At 39.7% G+C, this 18,527-nt stretch overlaps 1 protein-coding gene across 1 annotated transcript in view; it reads right to left on the bottom strand.

Moving 5' to 3' along the window:
- Nucleotides 1-18,527, bottom strand: part of ESR1 (estrogen receptor 1) — a 222,016-nt gene that overhangs the window by 28,550 nt on the left and 174,939 nt on the right. The window contains exon 6 of the mRNA XM_008158585.3: nucleotides 7,491-7,624. Coding sequence (XP_008156807.2) covers nucleotides 7,491-7,624 — 134 coding nt within the window. The remainder of the gene's footprint in view (nucleotides 1-7,490; nucleotides 7,625-18,527) is intronic.

Genomic DNA, 18,527 nt, shown 5'->3' with positions numbered 1-18,527 from the left:
ACTATTTAGAATTATGATTTCCATTTGAGGAAACTGGTGGAAAGAAGTCCAGTGGCTTGATGAGACCATGTTAGTTTGGTGATGAAGCAAGAACTTTCTCCCGGACCTGTTTTCTGACTCCAGCTAATTCCCACTCATCCTCAAGACTCAGCTCATGCACCAGTCCTCATACAAGGACCTATTGTCACACCTGTGTGCACGTTTATCACAGCCCTTATCTCATGAAACACTTAGTTCATTGTCTGTGTCCCCTGCCCAACCCAATGTGTGACAGAGCGAGCGGATCTTATTCACCCGTGTGCCTCCAGCGCCAAGCACAGTTCTGAGCATGAGCAGATGTTCCTGCACAGTTTCCAGAATGCTTTGTTTTATAAGGTACTAGAGGACTATTTAATTTAGCTGAAATTTTATCACCTACACCAGTTGTGTTCAAACTAGGTTCCACAGACTCCTGAAAGTTAAAAAGATTCTCAAAGGTCTTTAAATTGTTTTTTAGAATGATAAAATGTGCTTTTAATGATATCCTTAAAATATCATTAAAACATTAAGATCAGAATGTACTGGATCCGTTGAATCATGGTTCTCAATGCTGATGAGATTTGAGTTTTGGTGAAAGCTTTAAACAAATACTGACATTCAAGCGCTGCTCGGAGCCAATTACAGCAGAATCTCTGAAAATGGTCCCCACAGGGGGATTTTTTTTCAAAGACCCCCAGATGATTGAAATGTGTGGGATAGTGAGACACACCCATCTAGATAACTCATATGCCCTTTGTTTCCTATGCAACACATGTTTCACCCATGCTTATGATTGCCTTAGAATATAATGGTTGTATTTTAAGTATCTCAGATAAATAAGCATAGAACAGAAGCAAACGAAACACATAAATGATGTGCTCTTGCCAAAGCCAGATGACGTCACAGCGTGTTGTGCAAGCAAAGTTTTCATGATTGTCCTGAACACAGGCCAGGGGTGGGAGAAGGGAGGCATTCCCAGAGCTCCTGGTAGAGGAGTGGACCAGGCCTGGTGCTAACAGCAACTCAGCTTCTGTCAACACGCTATCACGTTGCTTTTTAGTTTTTAGTATTTAATTTGTGAGTTTGTTTTGTGTTTATATAAGCGCTATAAACTCAGAGATTATGCTCCATTATTCATTTGCATAATAAACATGGTAATTAATATTTAAGCAGCATTATAATACAAAGAACATATTTAGTCAGCATTGGGGGAGCCTGGCAGTTTTTCCTTTCTAAATGGGTCCATACATTATTCAGACTTAAGGATGCCTATTTACATGATTTCTGGACCTTAGAGAAGGCGGGTCAACATAGCCATTGAATCAAGGACATGGGCTTCCTTCCTCCTTGTTCAGTGCTCTTGAAAGCACAAAACGACAAAAATCTGCTTCTCCCCCTGGGGGGTCTCAACAGAAACTAAAAACTGTTTCTAGTATCCAGAATGTTGTAATAATTTGTAGTTTCCAAGTGGCTGCTACCTTTGACCCTCCCAGGAATTCACATTAGGACTCCCAAGCCTTCCCCAGGCTACAGGCACTTGGTTGATTTACCAGTTTCTTAGAAACTCTGACAAGATACAGGAACCAATGTCCCCATCTGGGGCCCAAGACTACTCCATTTATAAGAAGTATGTCTTTGTTGTGAAAATGCAATTTTTCATCCCCCAAAGTGAGGAGTGAAATCCACCCTTAGAATTTCCAGGCAGGGGTGTATTATCTGCTAAGAAGGACATAGCAATTTTTTTTTTCATAGAGTCAAAAGCCAGGGAGGGCTTTGTATGTCAAGAGCATGAATAAAGCATCTATTATGTGCCAGATACTATATGGCCTTTCTCTCAGTAGTCACAACAATTCCATGAGTTGGTATCATTATTTCCATTTCCACCTGAGGCTCAGGAACACAGCTTATCTGAGTACATCACTTCCCCGCCCCCAACCGTAGGTGAGTGGCACAGCTGCCTCCCTGATGACAAAGTCCATGCCACAACCAGTTGTCAGGAAATTAAGGGAGCCCATGAGGTGTGCTCCAGGTTGCCCAGAAGTTAGTAGCAGGGAAAGGTTCCTACAGTTGAGTGACCACCTACAGAATCCAGTCAGCCAGAGAGAAGACAATGAACCACTTAATAACCATGAAGTGCCATTTATCTCAAAATAATAGCAATAAGCAGGCTCCCTGGAGAGGAAGCTTGCATCATAAAGAACTCAAGAGATCAATACAATGAAGTCTCCTTCACTGTGAGGACAATGGGCACACCTATCACTGTGCCTGTTTGCACTTTCCAAGGCCTGCGCCTGCCAGAGACCTTTCACCGCTGAGAATGAATGATCCTGACGGTTTACAGTCAATATGCTTTCAAAATGTTCTTGTATCTAAATATATGGACTCCGAATCACTATCTTATTTCTAAACGTAAACATATAAATGCTCTAAATAATTGTCTAATAAATAAGAGTACAAAGAATTCAGCTCCGAAGAAAGGAAACATCCATTGTGATAAAAGTTTGTTATAACTTTTCATGAAATAAATGCTTCCCTGACCAGAGTGGGGCCTCCAGTGCACACAGGTAAAGCAAATGACATCATCCCCTCCAGCATCGTATGTTTTGGCAAGCCGCCAAGATGACAAGATATGCCATATAAGCAGAGAACCAGAACTAGAGGAGACAACAGCTGGTGCTGTTTGTATGTTGACATTGAATGTACAAGATCCTGTTCGCCATTCCATAGCTCCCTTTCCTCTCATGAACACCAGGGTGTACATTTCAGAGATGTTGCCATAAATCTTTCTGGGATTCTCTTTTCCTTTGACTTTTCACTCTATGACTTTTGGCTCTTTATTCCTCTTCATTACTTCATCAACTGAAAGAGAAATGTCTGTAGATCCGCTTGGGATGAACAGGTAATGAAGAGTACAACATTTCTATAGCATGAGACATTTCAGGAGCAACAGATGCACCTGCTGAAGGGAACACGGGGTTCCAGCAGGCACAGAGAAGACCTCCAGGTATCTGGGGATGATCTGTGAGTCAGGAGAGGAGAGTGGATCTACTAGATAACAGAGATGCTGAATCAGGAGTCCCACGGGCTCTCCAGGGAGCCAGCTGGATAAAGTTACCAGGGAATGAAGTATATGAGAATCTTCGAATTACTGGGAAATATAAAGAATTCTGATCAGAAAGGGGTTCAGAAAAGGGGTAGATGTAAGTATTCAATTCAGTTTGAAGGCCAAATTATTGACTGGAGAGTATAGATTTATACTTATTAAGCTTTGACCTGTGACTTTTTCTGAGTCATGAAAAACACTCACTGAAAGAGTTTTGTCCTAAATGGGAGTGGATTCCCAGGGGTTTATGAGGGTCACATAGGGGAAGAGAAGAAGCAGCCAATTGAGTGCCTGGTGATAGCAAGAGGCTCACCTCAGTTTTCCTTGAGTTCAGCCAATATGAAGGTTCAAATAATAATCAATTATCATCCAGGAGGTAAGTCTTGTGCTAAAATTTCTCTCCATATAATTAAATGCACAATAACAAAGTCTCAGGGAACAGTCGCAATCTGTATTGTTAGTATTACTCCGAAGTCCCTGCACAGTTGTTAAGCCCAGCGGGAAGTCTTTAAACTAAAAGCACTTAATTATATTGAAAAAAGGCATGAACTGACTCCATTTAAGCCAGAGATTTTCAAGAGCGATGACGATATCTGTCCTTGATTGAGGGTCTGCTGTGTTCCATGAACTACATTAGACAGTCTAGACATAATTTTCCCATTAGCTCACAATAACCAGGGAGATGGGCATTGTTTTACCAGTAACTAGTTTGATGTTGCCTCGATCTATAGTGCGCTGAGAAGGATAGGTTTCATAACAGTAGATATAGCCTGGGAACATGGGGACTTGCCAGGTCCTCCTGGTCGTGTCCAGCAAATGAGCATCTATTAAGTGACTGAATGGTGGGATACTTGTTGACCATTTATAGGCTAAAAGCTGTGAGGAATACAGAAAAAGAGATTCATGGCTTGTAGGGAAATTAGGACATCCGTGCATAAAGAACCAATCCAGGTTGAAGTAAAAAAACAAAACTGCCATACATTTTCATATATTTGAAATAAAGTTTGTAGTAGGAATTCAAAAAATGATGAATTATTAAATAAATGAATGAAATCAGACAACCAACTGACCAAATGCTAGATTGTGTGGTACTGACTATAAGAACAATAATAGTCTAGAGAAGAAAAGCTCATTCTGAACGTGGGTGGTAGATTTCCTGAATGAAATGAGATCTGAGAAGGATCAGAAATATTGGAATTATAAAGAGGAACTAAAGTCACATTGTGCAGAAGGAATACCGTGAGCAAGTGCAGAACCTTTGTCCCACGCTCTCTATCGCTCCAGCTCCCCACCTAGCTCCAGCCTTCCATGTTGTGCTCATCTGCTCTATTCTCATTTGCCCTATTCTTGAGCTCTGTCCAGCTGGTTCTTAAGAGTGCCTTGAAGCTGGCATTGACTTTGCTACAGCATCTTCGAATCAACAAGGAATGCCTCTGCCCTTCGGTGGGGAGTAGAAAACAGACAGATTTTGTCCCATGGAAGATTCTAGGCCTTCTCAAGCAAAGTAATAAACTATTCTAAATGAGGCAGAAATCATGAGGAGCATCTCCCGCTCCCAAACAGCTGCAAAAGGGGCTTCTTGGGGAGCTTTTGGCATTTGGGAGACCCTCTCAAGACTTCCAGAAAAACATTCCTAGCAGGTCCGCACAACCACCTTTCAACTCCCTGGTGCCTCTGCCCCAAAGTCAAGGCCAACATAACACACCCTCTTCAGACTTGGGTGACAGGATATCCACGCAAAGCCCAAGGTTCCTTCATTCACTGAGGTCTGGTTCCCAGGGATCACAGAAAGCTTCTAGCTTAGGTTTCCTGAACCGTTTCCAACCATTTCAGCACGGAGTTAGAGCCACTCTGTACTGTCTCTTGAGAGGTGATGGTGGTAACCTCCATCTGACCGACTGCTTTTTTCCCTCTGAAAAAGGATCTAGTACCATATATGATTCTGTTTCAAAGTCCTGTCCTCTTGATTCCATTTCTCAGGAACAACATGCGACACGAGGAGCTATGCCCAGCAGCAGCTCTGCTTTTCGGAAACACAGCTCGCTTTGGGAGTGGAAAAAGTGACCTCACTTTTTCCAGGTTGAGAGACAGCCGCTGTTTTGTTACTGCTCTCGAGCCAGCTGTCGCCCTGCTATCTCACCAAAAAGACAGCTGTTAGACTTTGTCAGTATGCAATGCCTTGCATTTCCAAAATGATATTCCAACCCTTCAAGTGCAGGGGAAGCTCACAGCAGATCCCAAGAAAGAAGGAGAATCCAGTAAGAACATTGAACTAGTGTGTGTGGGGGTGGGAGGGGGTATAGAGGGGTGTAAGGTGGAGGTCCAAATTCTGCAATTCTGCAGTGGGAAATCCTGGCTTGAGATTCTGGTGCTAGTCTTTTTTTTCTTAAATATGTTTTTATTGATTTTAGAGAGAGAGGAAGGGAAAGGGAGAAGAGATAGAAGCATCGATCCGCTGGCTCCTGCACATCCCCTACTGGGGATCAAGCCTGCAACCTGAGCATGTACCCTGACTTTGAATTGAACTTGTAACCTCCTGGTACACAGGTCAATGCTCAACCACTGAGCCACACCAGCCAGGCTCTGGTGCTAGTCTTTAATAAAAGACTTTCTTACAAGGGCTAAAAGTTTGTGTGTTTTTTCCCCTTTGGGACTTAAAAAACATGAGTCTATGAATCCAAAATTTTGATGGCAAAAGTCTTGCCTGTTCTTACATAATATTTTTTAAAAAAAACACCCAATCATAGGAACAGAACAATAATGTTGGAAAAAGCTACATGGATCAGAAGGAAATACTTTTGGTTACCAAGGTCACAGCATCTACTGCGTTGATTATACAGCTCGCCAATTTCACTTCCTGTCTGTGGTATTATTTCCTGGTAAAGTGGGGGAAATGTCCCAGCACGGACAGGCCAGCTTTTCCTGAAGTTAGCCAATTGCCCACATGAAAGCCGTCCGCATGTGCCAGCCCTCCACAGAAGAAGCAGCAGGGTCAGGACCTGGCACCGGGAGCCGAGTGGCCCTGCTCCCAGAACATTCAGCCACTAAAGAGCCATTGAGGGTCTGGACCCTTCAATGTCCAGGACAAATGACTGAAATGAAAAGCACAATGCACGTGAGTGGAACCAGAAACTTGAATGGAGTCATAATCACTTCCTTAGTATAGATGGAATTATTTTTTATGTAAGTTCATTCTGTAATTCAGTCCTTGTCTAGTGTAATAGTATAGATTTCCATTTATCTGTTGATAAGTGAGAATGATTACTATGATGACCATTAAGTGATTTGGTTACTAGCATTGATGGGGAAGAGAAATGAAAAATTGTTAGAGGGGGTGGGTGGGAAGGGACCACCAATCATCAGGAAGAGACAAAACATCTGAAAAGAGAAAGATGTGCTGATTCTCTACCTGTGATCAGTATAGACGGTTAGTTCAGTTACTGGAAAATTTGAGATAGTACCTAATGGTGTAAGAAAGGAAATCTAAATCAGCCCAGGGCTTTAAAATACCTATGATTTCTATGTAAGAATGAGGCCTGGGGCATAAAGGAGGGCCATGGATCAGGGGTAAAGGTCCAGATTAAGGCATCTACACTGCAGCTGACACCCAATTGTTGAGTTTCAGGTCCCACAGACTGGAGATCTAGTGCTTAGGGCCAAATACTGAGGGGCTGGGAGGAGTTAGGGTGCTAGTTCAGGCTGAGCCATGATTTCCATCTGGTGACCTGAAATGACTTTTTATAATACAGCCAACCTTGCTACAAAAAAAAAAAAAAAAAGGGATATGCTCTCAGCTGAGCTCTCTCCAATGAATAAATAGGAGGGGACAGTTGAATTAGATACCAAAGACCAATGAAAAACTCCCTTTCAGCTGGTCCAATTTACTGCATTCCATCTGCCTAGGTTTTAGGACCAGGATTTTATATCTCTGAGCCAGTTATATTTTTCAACTAATCGGTTTTGACCAAAAATATAGTCTCTCTCAAATAAGCTTCTTTCCTTACGATCTGGAGCTTGGAATTGGTCACCATTTCCCAACAGTGTAACTTGAACTACTGGTCAACAGACACATGTCTATACATGAATCACTTTAATAAAAACACCCTCCCATATCTACCAAAAGATGCAACTATTTCAACAAAAAGGTCATTTAATTCAATGCCCAGTTTTTGTTTTTCATTCATCATATTTGACCAGTGAGGTTTCACCTCAGTGAGTAGTCAATAATGCCAATAGGTTGTTTTAAATGTCTGTCAGTGGTTTCCTTCCATTTATGATTATGCCTTTGTAGTGGATAGCTTGCATCTGGTTGAAAATACATATTTCTTTCAGTAACCCGGAATTAAATTCTCACATGTTATCAACTCACCAGAATTAAGCAAAATGATGGATTTGAGGCACACAAACTCCTCTCCCTGGAGATTCATCATACGAAACCGAGATGATGTAGCCAGCAACATGTCAAAGATCTCCACCATGCCCTCTACACATTTTCCCTGGTTCCTATGAAAACACAGAAAAAAAAGTATTAAACATAGAAGTTCCAGAAGGTATGATAAGGTTCACATTCATAAAAATCTGCTGGCTCCAAATCTGTATCAAAAACTGTAGCCATTCTGTTTATGAAGCATGAACATTCATTTGAATTCTAGAAAGCAAGGCAAAAAGATTTCCCATGAATAAACCATTTTTCATTTCAAATATTCATTTCCCAAATATGCATGTTAATTATAGCATTCTTTCACCTATGGGTAATCAAAAATTATTAAGATTGAGGTAAATGATTTTTCTAGTAAATATTTTTGATCTGTTCCTATATTCTAGATATTGTGGTAGTTATGGGAATTAAAACAGGGCCTCCACTCCAGCCAGTGTGGCTCAGTGGTTGAGCATCAACCTGTGAACCAGGAGATCACAATTCAATTCTGGTCAAGACACATGCCCAGGTTGTGGGCTCGATCCCCAGTGGGGGGCATGCAGGAGGCAGCCAATCAATGATTCTCTCTCATCATTGATGTTTCTATCTCTCTCTCCCTCTCCCTTCTTCTGTGAAATCAACAATTAAAAAAAAAACACAAAAAACAGCGCCTCCAGTTTTAATATGTTTATGGCCTTGAAATAACATAATCAAGTATAACAGACTGGTATAGAGTGCTTTTGAAGCAGAAAAGAAACTCTAAAAACAATGGGCTCTAGATGAACTGGAACTATTGATGTTGTTGAGAATGACAGGTGAGAATTTGCTTAGTAGGTGGCATTGAGTTAACACTTTAAGAGAATGTAGGATTTCACTGAAAACATCACTGCAAGAAGGTCCTAAATGTGGAAAAGAGGAACAAATGAAAGAATATTGAGCAGTGTGCTAGAAAGATATAGATTAATGTGAGAAAGAAGGAAATGGTCAGGTGAGGAAGAAGGTCCTACATCATTATAGGAAGTTTAGGCTTTTCCCTATGAACAGAGCCTTGGCATCAAGAATTTAACACTCATAATACATCACATGTAATATTTTAAAAATAAATTACTATCTTAGTATCATTTGTATACAGTTGTTGCAGAAATTAAATGAAATGATATATGTGAAAGGAACTCATTCATCTTTTTGTTCACAGGCTCAATTTGGGGCATGTTGTAATCAAAAAGGACAGGAAGAAGTTAAAATAGTCTATGCATGTACAAAGATATATTTGTGAAATATATACAAATTTAAAACATAAACACTAAACACATTGCCCAGTATCTTTTTTGTTTTGTTTTCAATTAATATATCTTGAAGTTCTTCATCAACTCTTTTTAAAAACTGCATAGTTTTTCACTGAAATAAAAAAAAAAACTTGTGATTTCTTTAACCACTTTTTTATTGGCAGACATTTAGTTTGATTTCAAGTATTTTGCCATTACAAACAGCTCCTGCAATGATTACCCTTATGCTTATGTCTTTGGGCACATCTATGGATAGTTATAGAATAAATTCCTAGAAGTAGAATCACTATATCAGAAGACCTATGTATTTTTAAAACTTTGATAAGTAGTTCAAAAATTGCTTCCAAAGAGCTGGTACCAATAGGCTGTTGGTAGGAGAATATATTGGTATAAGCTCTCTCTCTGAGAGGTCTCCTCTTTCTCTTGGGTGTTAATCATGTTCACTTTGATTCTTAAGAGCTCTTTATATATTGTACTAGTTATCAGTTTGTCCTATGTGCTCTCAATGATTTTCTAATGGTTTGTCATGTTTTCTTTTGACTTGGTTTCTGGTATTTTCTTCTGCAAAACATTTAATCATTACATAAACATATTTATCAAACTGTTCATTTATGGCTTTAGAATAGTATGTCTTGCTTGAAAAGGTCATTCTCCCTTCCAATAACATAAAAAAATATATTTCTATCTCATGTTTCTTTCTAGTATAGTTCTAGTATATATTTTTATGTTTAAATATTTGCTCTTCTGGATTTTATTTTTTATAAATACTTTATTAAGATATCATTAGTTATCATAGAATCCTTTTTAAGTGTACCATACCATAGATTTTAGTAAATTCCTACAGTCGTGCAACTATCATTTGATACTTTGATGTAAGATGTGAGACAGGGACTCAACTTACTATTTTTCCCAGGCAGCTAGTTAGTTTTCTTAATACCTTTATGGAATAAACCATCTTTTAACACACTAACTTGAAATATGCTAGTACTTTTAATAAATTAATTTACTTCTTACAGTTGCCCCCTAAAGTTGGTATTATTATTCCCATTTTCCAAATAAGGGAATTAGGTCTCAAAACTGTTAAGTCAAACCACACCACTACACCAGAAGAAAGAATTCCAACAATAACATTTTCTTTGTCTTCCTGTCTTGCTTCACTTTAAGTCACTCAAAAAGACTGATAGAGGGTCCATTACATACCAGGCTTTGAGCTAGGCATTCGGCACAGAGAATAAAGGCACGGGCCTCGTTAATACGGAGACCCAGAACAGAGACAAAATAGACCAGGAGAAAGACAGGTGCAACACAACAGGATGCATTCCCCAGAAAAGGCCTAGAAAGTCACTTACAAATAATGCCAATCTCCCCAAGCTGAACCCACACCAATATGGAAGCAACTATTACAATATTCTTAGATAAAGGTAAATGAGGTTTTATGTAAAGTGCTTAGAATGGTATGTGGCACACAGCAGGGTCTATATTTAACTATTAGTTATGGATTGATAAATCGATCCATAGATGTCAAGGGAGAGGTTGGCCTTTTTACCTGAAGCACCAAGAAAACAATTGCTGTGGTAGATTTTGCTTTGACGGTGGAAATCCAGGTGTGTGAAACCTCTACATCGGCGGAGGAAAACCTCAAAGGCTATGTTCCACAAGAGGGGGGTGATAAGGTGGTCACACCCAGGGGTGAGTTGGCCTTAACCAGACAGAGAATAATAGAAGTGAGTTTTTCTTGTCCTGTAGTTGAATTTTTTTTTTTTTTAAGAAGCACATTTTCTTTCTAGTGAAAAAATAAACAAGGATAGGGGGAAAGGTTTGGAGGATAAAGCTTTAAAAATAACAACTCATAGCCAAAATAGAGAAATGTTCCTTTCTCAGTATAAAGTCTCTGTTTACTTCACAGACTGCACATCGGCAGGGGAGCAGCTCCCAGGGTGGGAGGGAGCCTGCGCTCACCTGCTGTGAGCAAAAGTTCAGCTCAGCAACGGAGAGTGGAGTCTTCACTGTTCTCTGTGCTTTGGTTCCTTTTCAATAGTCTCCCACACTTTCTCCTGAGAAGCTTGTTCTTAACCCTTTCAGCAAGAGTGCATTCTTCTCGGCCTCTTCGCACGGCATAGCCTGTTATTTCTCACCAATCATACCTGTCCACACACAATGCTTGCTCTTCAGCACAAACTGGGAGCCACAGACTGCGCCCTCGGGTGTGGCGCATCCCTAAAGGTTCTGTGTGGTGTGTGTGTGTGTGTGTGTGTGTGTGTGTGGGGGGGTCCTTTAGAGGGTGCAGAGGGCAAACACCTTAAATATAAATCACTGAGACATTATGGGGACCTGTGGCTTGCTTCCATGCAGAGCGAAGTGTTTCATGTTCGCTGCTGGGAGTCTCAACGTTGAGGGCGCCTGGGAGAATATTCCACTGAGGTCGCATTTTCTAAGGGTGCTCTAAACGTCTACAAGAACTTTATGCTGATGTCTCCATAAGACTAAATCCACTCTTCTTTCCATGGGAAAAACTCCCTGGGTCTAAACACTTCAGCCCATCCACTATTGATGTGATAAGTAAGTGCTATGTTCTGTGTTGACCCTGATGATCTTTTTGGTAAATTAGATGTTGCCTACATGGAAATGACTGAGTGATGACATGGTATCCGTAGGTCCCTCATTAGCAGCGTCACAGGTGAAAGAACTTGCTTGCCATGTGAGCCAGTGAACAGGTGACTGGGCACCCTAAGATCACGAACAAATCTATGTGGACCTTGCCGGGTGTTCAGACACTTGATACCTACCCAACACAGAGGAACCCTTTTCTATCTGTCCACTAAGGTCATTACACCTTGAGGTCAGGGCTTTCTTGTCAAAGTGCTGCCAAAATATTCTATCCTAACCTCAGGGAGCCATTCCGACCAGAGCGTTCACTCAATTTCAGATGGAACCGATGAATCAACAGCATCAGACATGGGTTGACTACTGAGAATCTGGTGGTAACATTACTAAGTAATGTTAAAATTGGTCTAAATCCATGAGGTGCTCCTGAGGCTGAGAAACACATGGGGTATGGAAGAACAGGATTTATTTTTGAAGAAAGAACAGCTTTAGTCATAGATCAGAAGTAGTTTAACAAGCAGCCCAGCCCTGGACTCCAACTGTGAGACGTGACAGCCTGCAAGGATGAAGCCCTCCACCAATTACATCTGGTGTTCAGAGCATCTTAGAATCCCCTAGTGGGGAAACCATGTCATCAGTCAGTTCTGCAGTCCATTTGCACTTAAGCAAGGGGGGCAGGGTTTGCAAGAGCATTTGTTTATGCAATATCCTGCAAGTTTCTCCTCTATAGAAATGAAAGCCTGTTTATCAGAAGCCCTTAGGTACCTTTGCCTCCACCTGGGAAATAAAGAGCTCTAATGAGGGTGTGCAGATCAAACCTGCCTTATATAGCTTCAAAAATAATCTCACAAAATGTAAAGCTACCACTTAGCCTCTCTTTATGGACACGAACAAATGAACAGACATACAGAAAGCCCAGGAGATCGACATTTAACTTAGCTGTCCTGAGAAAAGTACAGTATGGTTAGAAAAAGAAAGTTTACAAATTAAGATGGTGTTTAAAATCAATAGTGGCATGTTTAGTTGTATTTAAAGAGCTTCTATATTTTTGTGGCTACAAAATCTCTCAGCACATACTCTGCAATGCTGTGGATCCATAAATCGTTGTATAATCAAGAGGTTTACAAATCCAACTCTTTGACGTGTGAAATTAAATGGCAAATTTCTGTTCTACACATCATCACCATTTACAATGGCAACATATTTTGAAAAAATGCAAAATTTCACTGGCTGCATCTCAAAGCTGATTACTTGCGATAAAAGTGGTTCAGAGTTTGGCATCCAACTGCCTGGGTTCAAACCTTGATGCATCCATTTACCAAGTATGTGACCTTGAACCAATTACTTAACTCTGTGCCTGAATGAGCATAAGAATGACATGAAAAATGGAATAAAATAAAAACCAATAAGAGAAATTTTAAGAATATGATCAGAAGATCATCTTATTAGAATTATTCTGACAAAAGGGAGATAAAAACCATGTTGTATGATTCATCTAGAAGGATTTGACTTCAAGTGGAAATGACTTTTAGTCCATTACCTTGAGAAGAGATGCTATGAAATGAAAGCCAGTCCTATCTTCACTGAGAGGCTGAGGAATAAATGCCTGGAGCAATTTAGAGCATTTTAGAAATGTAAAATTCTCAGAAGACACATCCCAAGTCAAGCAGACCTTGCTGAAGAAGTTGGGAAGCGTGACTGCAGGGAGAAAGTTTTCAGCTCTCTGCTTTTCTCAACTTCAATTCATGTGTAGTTTTATTATTGTTGTCGTCATTTGATACATAAGGGACTCTACCAAGAGAAGCCAATCAATATCAGTGGCCAGTAAATAGAATTCCAATGCAAGGAGAAAATAGCTAAAAAGATTGTTTTCATATAAGAAGTCCATGCTCATTGAAATCGAAGAAAGGAGCGAACACTTCCCTCAGGCAGTATCCTCAGGATATTTTCAGCTCTAGAAAAATGAAATTCTCCTTCAGAGACTTACCTTGCTAAAGCACTAACTCGCTGACTACTAAAGTGTGGAAGTGGCTGCCACAGGTCACAAGGCCATCACACATACTGGTAAAGTCCATACTCAACCCCTTCCAGAATGAAGGCCCTACCCGTGCCCACAAATCATGTCCCAGCACAAAGCCATGAGGACTCTCATTCCCTCTTTCCCTCTCTATTGCAATCTCTAGCGGTGGACTTCAGCTTTGCAAAAGTCATTGTAAGCCTACTTCCAATCCTAGCGACAGAGTATAGATAATTGATACACCTCTTACTCACCCAGAGGATTTAGACCCTCTTTGTTCATGCTGATGCAAAAAGAATTACACAGGAAATGTTAGATTAACCTGCATGAAAGATGTATCTGGATATTAGTGCCAAACACTTAGTCATCTAATGTTCAATTACTTTTATTAAGCTACCTGCCATATAGGAGTTAAGACTCTAAGGAACTCTCTGCTATTTACTTTTCTCACAGCAGATGGCTGATAATCAGAACTGTTTTAAGTCAAAAGATATTTTACAATAAATAGAAACAAGCCTTAACATGCACTCTTTTCATATACTTCTGGGTGCTAAAGTGGGAAAAAGAAAAAGAAAAAGGAGGTTAGAGTTGGTTATTACAGACACTTCTGTCAGAATCTATAAAACACACTCTAGGTTTGAATGGCTTTGCCAAAGGAGATGGAATTCTGCACTTCTATAGATAATGTTCCACTTGAGGTTGCTTGTACAGTGTATAGTTTAAGGGTTAAAGTAAGTCACTAGAGGAAAATTGTCTAATGGTTGTGTCTACTCAAATATCCACCTAGAAGGAGATTTGATTGATCTTTTAAGATACATCAAATATATAAGACATAAGGAAGAATGTCTCAGTTATTTGCTTTTCATTTGGATGTTTTGGAATTACACACATAAAGCAATTAAGTAGTTTTTCCTCCATTCTACTAAAATGACCTGATTCTGTTAACTGGAATGAAGATGACTAAACAAAGAGAGTGCTGTGTTTGTATGTGAGAGCTGGGTTTCTACTTTTAATAAATAATCATTGTTTCCCTATAAAAGACATGATCAACACTTTATTGATTTAACTCAATTTTCATTGAACACTATTTTTTGAGTCAATTATATATGCCAGACTCTGTACTAGATACACTAGAAACTCAAAGATCAATTTTATTTGTTCATTCCAATATTCATTCAGTAAATATTTACCTAGTCAGAATCCACTGTGCTCCAACCACTGAGTTAAGTGTTTGGAGTACAACAATGAGCAAAACATTGACTCCTACGATATACAGTTTAGTAAGACAGACAGACATTAAATGCACATTATCACCCACAAACACACACACCAATAAAATGAAGTAAAACTATTAATTACAACCAATGTCAAGAAGGAAGTGTACAGGTATTGGAGTAAAGTACATCAAGGGGAATCTTTTAGATATGGGGGAAGATGGGTATCAGAAAAGACCAATTTGGAGAGGTGGCATTTAATCTGAAATCTAAAGAAGTAAGAATTAGCAGGGACTGGAAAGAGTTTACCACGCATAAAGACTAATGTAGGTTTTGGAAGCAAAAAACTGGTCGATGAGTTTGAGAAAGCAAAAGAAGGTCAACATCCTGGACCTCTGGCCCTTGCTAACCAAAGCACAAGGGGTCTGAGGAAGTAGCAGCCGAAACAAGGCCCCAAGGCTGTGATCTGGAAGGTGAACTTCATCCCCAATCCAAGAGACGCCACTAGAGTTTTAAGAGAATTCCTAGGAAAATTTAAGGGAAGAGTGATCAAGATTTATGTTTTTCAAAGATCAGACTCACAGGGGGAGTATTTCCTCAAGTCTCTACAGCAGGAAGAAAAAAAATTCACATTTCTTAACCTGGCCATTCCAATTGCAAAAGTTCTTATGCACACAAAGTCCAGAACAAAATGCACCACAAAATTTGGTTTTATGGTACAAAAACAAAATGAACCATAACTAATCAAGGCCATTGAAATGCCACCCCCCCCAAAAAAAAAAAAAAAAAAAACTACACACCCCATAATGCCTTTATTTCCCTCTTCCTTTTACATAAAATCTTAATTCAGTCACTATCCTTTGAGAGGATTGACGCACATTCATACAGCGTGTTGGAAGTCTAATAACTAAGCTAAAGACCTAGTATTCTTGCAGGGATTCTAGAGTTACTCATTCAACCAGGACTTTTCAGACTTTTATTAGATCCCAAGCACTTTGCAAGTTAGTCAAGGTCCTACTCTTCTGGTGACAAAGCCAGATAAAGCCAGACAAGTAATACGGGAACAAGATCGTCCCCGGCTGTGATAAGTGCTTTTAGGAAATAAAACTGAGCAGCAGGCAAGTCAGTAGAAGGGCAACTTCAGCTAGCTTGTCCTTGAGGAGGTGACACTTGAACTGAGGTCTGAGTGACAAGATATTTTGAGGTCATCTGGACTCCATTTTTAGAAGAGACATTTTTTAAGTGTGTGTGTGTGTGTGTGTGTGTGTGTGTGTGTTTCTAACTAGTATAAGAAATTGAACGAAGTAGTTATTTTAATGGTTAGTGTAAGGCTAGCAAAGAGTGTTCTGGCTTTGAAATCCAGTGAGGGAAACCAACAAATTCATAGCTTTGAGCCCAGAAATCCAAGACACTTGAGTTGAAAATTAGAAGTGACCTGAACTGCCTTCCTCTTAGAATCTCCAGGCTTTTTATGCTGAAGTTGGAACACAGCCATTATGAGAATGACACTTTTCCCTGGAAGCGAGTTCACAAACAAGGCTTGAGAATAGAGCCAACAGAATATGGCAGGTCTTGTGTGAAACAATGCTGTTTCATTGAGTACATCTTTCGGTAATGTGTACAACTCTTCTAGAGCTCTGTATCCTTCACTCTTTTGGTCTTTTCTTTGATTATGGACAATCTTTGCCTTGAATCCACCATACAATGTTTGCTAACTTCATTGCATGCTTCTCAATCTAGGTTTTAATCAGATAAAACTATGGATACAAAGCAAACATATTTATTTGAAGATGGGAGAATGATACTAAAGCTGCTTCCAAGAGGTGGGGGGAGTGGATGTGTATCTGCTGAATTATTGGCAGTTGTTTTCTTGTAGCTCTTGTATTTAGGTGCTGATATAGAAGTGTAATTTTAAATGTTTATTTTGATTATGCTAGCATCGGAAACGTGCAGTAATCTTAGGTTGTGTAGCAATAGGTAGTAAAGGACCGTGTAGCAGAAAGAGAGGACTTGTCTTCTTGGCCCCATTCTGTCAGCAGACAGCTGTGCAACCTTGGGCAAATCACTTAACCTTTCTGGAACTCCATTTTCACATCTATAAACAAGGAGTCTGGGCCAAACCAATGGTACTGTTTGAAGTGGTGTTATTAAATAAAGTGATATGTGAACAAGGTACATCTGCTTCAGAAGGACTGTGAGGGTGTCCCAAAGACCCACACACCCTCCTTCCTTCAAGACAACCACTAGGTCACCTTCTTGGAAGGACCCACAGAAGACATTTTTAAAGTCACTGCCCTAAGTCTTAAATGCTATTTCAGCTCTAAAATAATGACGCTGTGACTTTTAAGTACAAAAAGGCTAAGTATCCAAAATAATACCTCACACACTCAACATTTTGTAGACTTACTAACATCTACAAGAAGGCAAATAAGAGGATAATCCATTACCTTGAATTACTAAGCTCCACTTTTGGTGAACAAACTCCTTAAAATACTGTTACTCTTTTATTAGCACCAACAAAATCTCCTAGCAACTTACCCCATGACCAGCCCCAACAATATACTATAATAACAATGAGAGCTAACATTTATACAGTTCTCACCGTGTGCTTATAACTATGGTCTAAGCACTTGACACCTAAACTTCAAAGTCTGTTCAATGGTCAAATACACTGTGCCAGTCCTGGGACCAGATTGATACAATGAATGAATATTCCACTGCACTACCTTCTGTCTTCTTCCTGTGCTCTGGGAGTAAACCATTCATCTGTCACAGTAGTCATCCCTCCTGCTTCTCCATCCACCTTTCCCCACTGCTGCTTCTAAGATTAGGTCTACACTAAATATGTCCCCATAAACAGCACTTACAACCCCTACCCATAAGCACTTACACATAAGCATGTGTCACTTATCTACTTTTATTGACATAGTAAGCCTTTACATTCATGTAACTGTCTTCTCAATACCGCCCCCCCCCCCAATATATTACATGCTCTCAGAGGACAGGGCTGTCTGTATCTGATTTTTTCCTATGTTCCTACTGCCTAGGAAAACGTTGATAATAATCACTTATTAATGGTGGAATTATTAAGCATTAAAATTGGAGTGCAGAGTCTCAATCCTGCCACTTACTACCTCTGTGATTATAAGCCAGTATTTTAAAGTTTAACAGCAGTAAACTTTATTTTCTCAGAGGAAATATGAGCATTATAATATTTTAATATCCTCAAAAAGCTGTTCCAGGGATAAATGTAAGAGTGTGTAGGGTAGTGCATGACACATATAATCAAATTCTCATCATCACTTAAGACTCGCCTTTATACTATAGAAGTTTTGACTGTAAGGCTTTTTAAAAGCAAGCCCATCTAATAGATGGAAAAGCAAGAATAGCTCATAAATGCTTATTAGAAACTGAAATAAAACTTAAGAAAAATTCACTGTTCCATTAACCTCAAAGGCCACATGAATGTGTTCTACTCCAACCAGAATCATGCATACTGTCATTTTCAGGAAAGAAATAAGAGATTACCTATGTATACTTTATGGATAAATGTATCTTTCTCATCACCCTTACTATAAAGGGCAATGTTTTGATTTTGGTTTTCTTATTCATTTGGTTTCATCAGATCTCTCTCTCTCTCTCTCTCTCTCTCTCTCTCTCTCTCTCTCTCTCTCTCTCTCTCTTCCTCCTCCCTACCTCTCTCTCCCCTAAATATTTCCAAGGCTTCAGGCCACAGTAAGTACCTGTAGAAATTATATGTTTAGTCTAACACTACACTGGGCAAATGCCATTGCTCTAATTTACCAGAAACATCTTTAAGAAACTAAAGCAGGGATCGAAGTATAATCCTACCATTTCATCAGTGATT

This window comes from Eptesicus fuscus, chromosome 10, assembly GCF_027574615.1.
Source record: "Eptesicus fuscus isolate TK198812 chromosome 10, DD_ASM_mEF_20220401, whole genome shotgun sequence".
In the NCBI taxonomy this organism is placed as follows: domain Eukaryota; kingdom Metazoa; phylum Chordata; class Mammalia; order Chiroptera; family Vespertilionidae; genus Eptesicus; species Eptesicus fuscus.
Note: the sequence above shows the minus strand (reverse complement) of the source record. Positions and strands in the feature narration are given on the sequence as shown.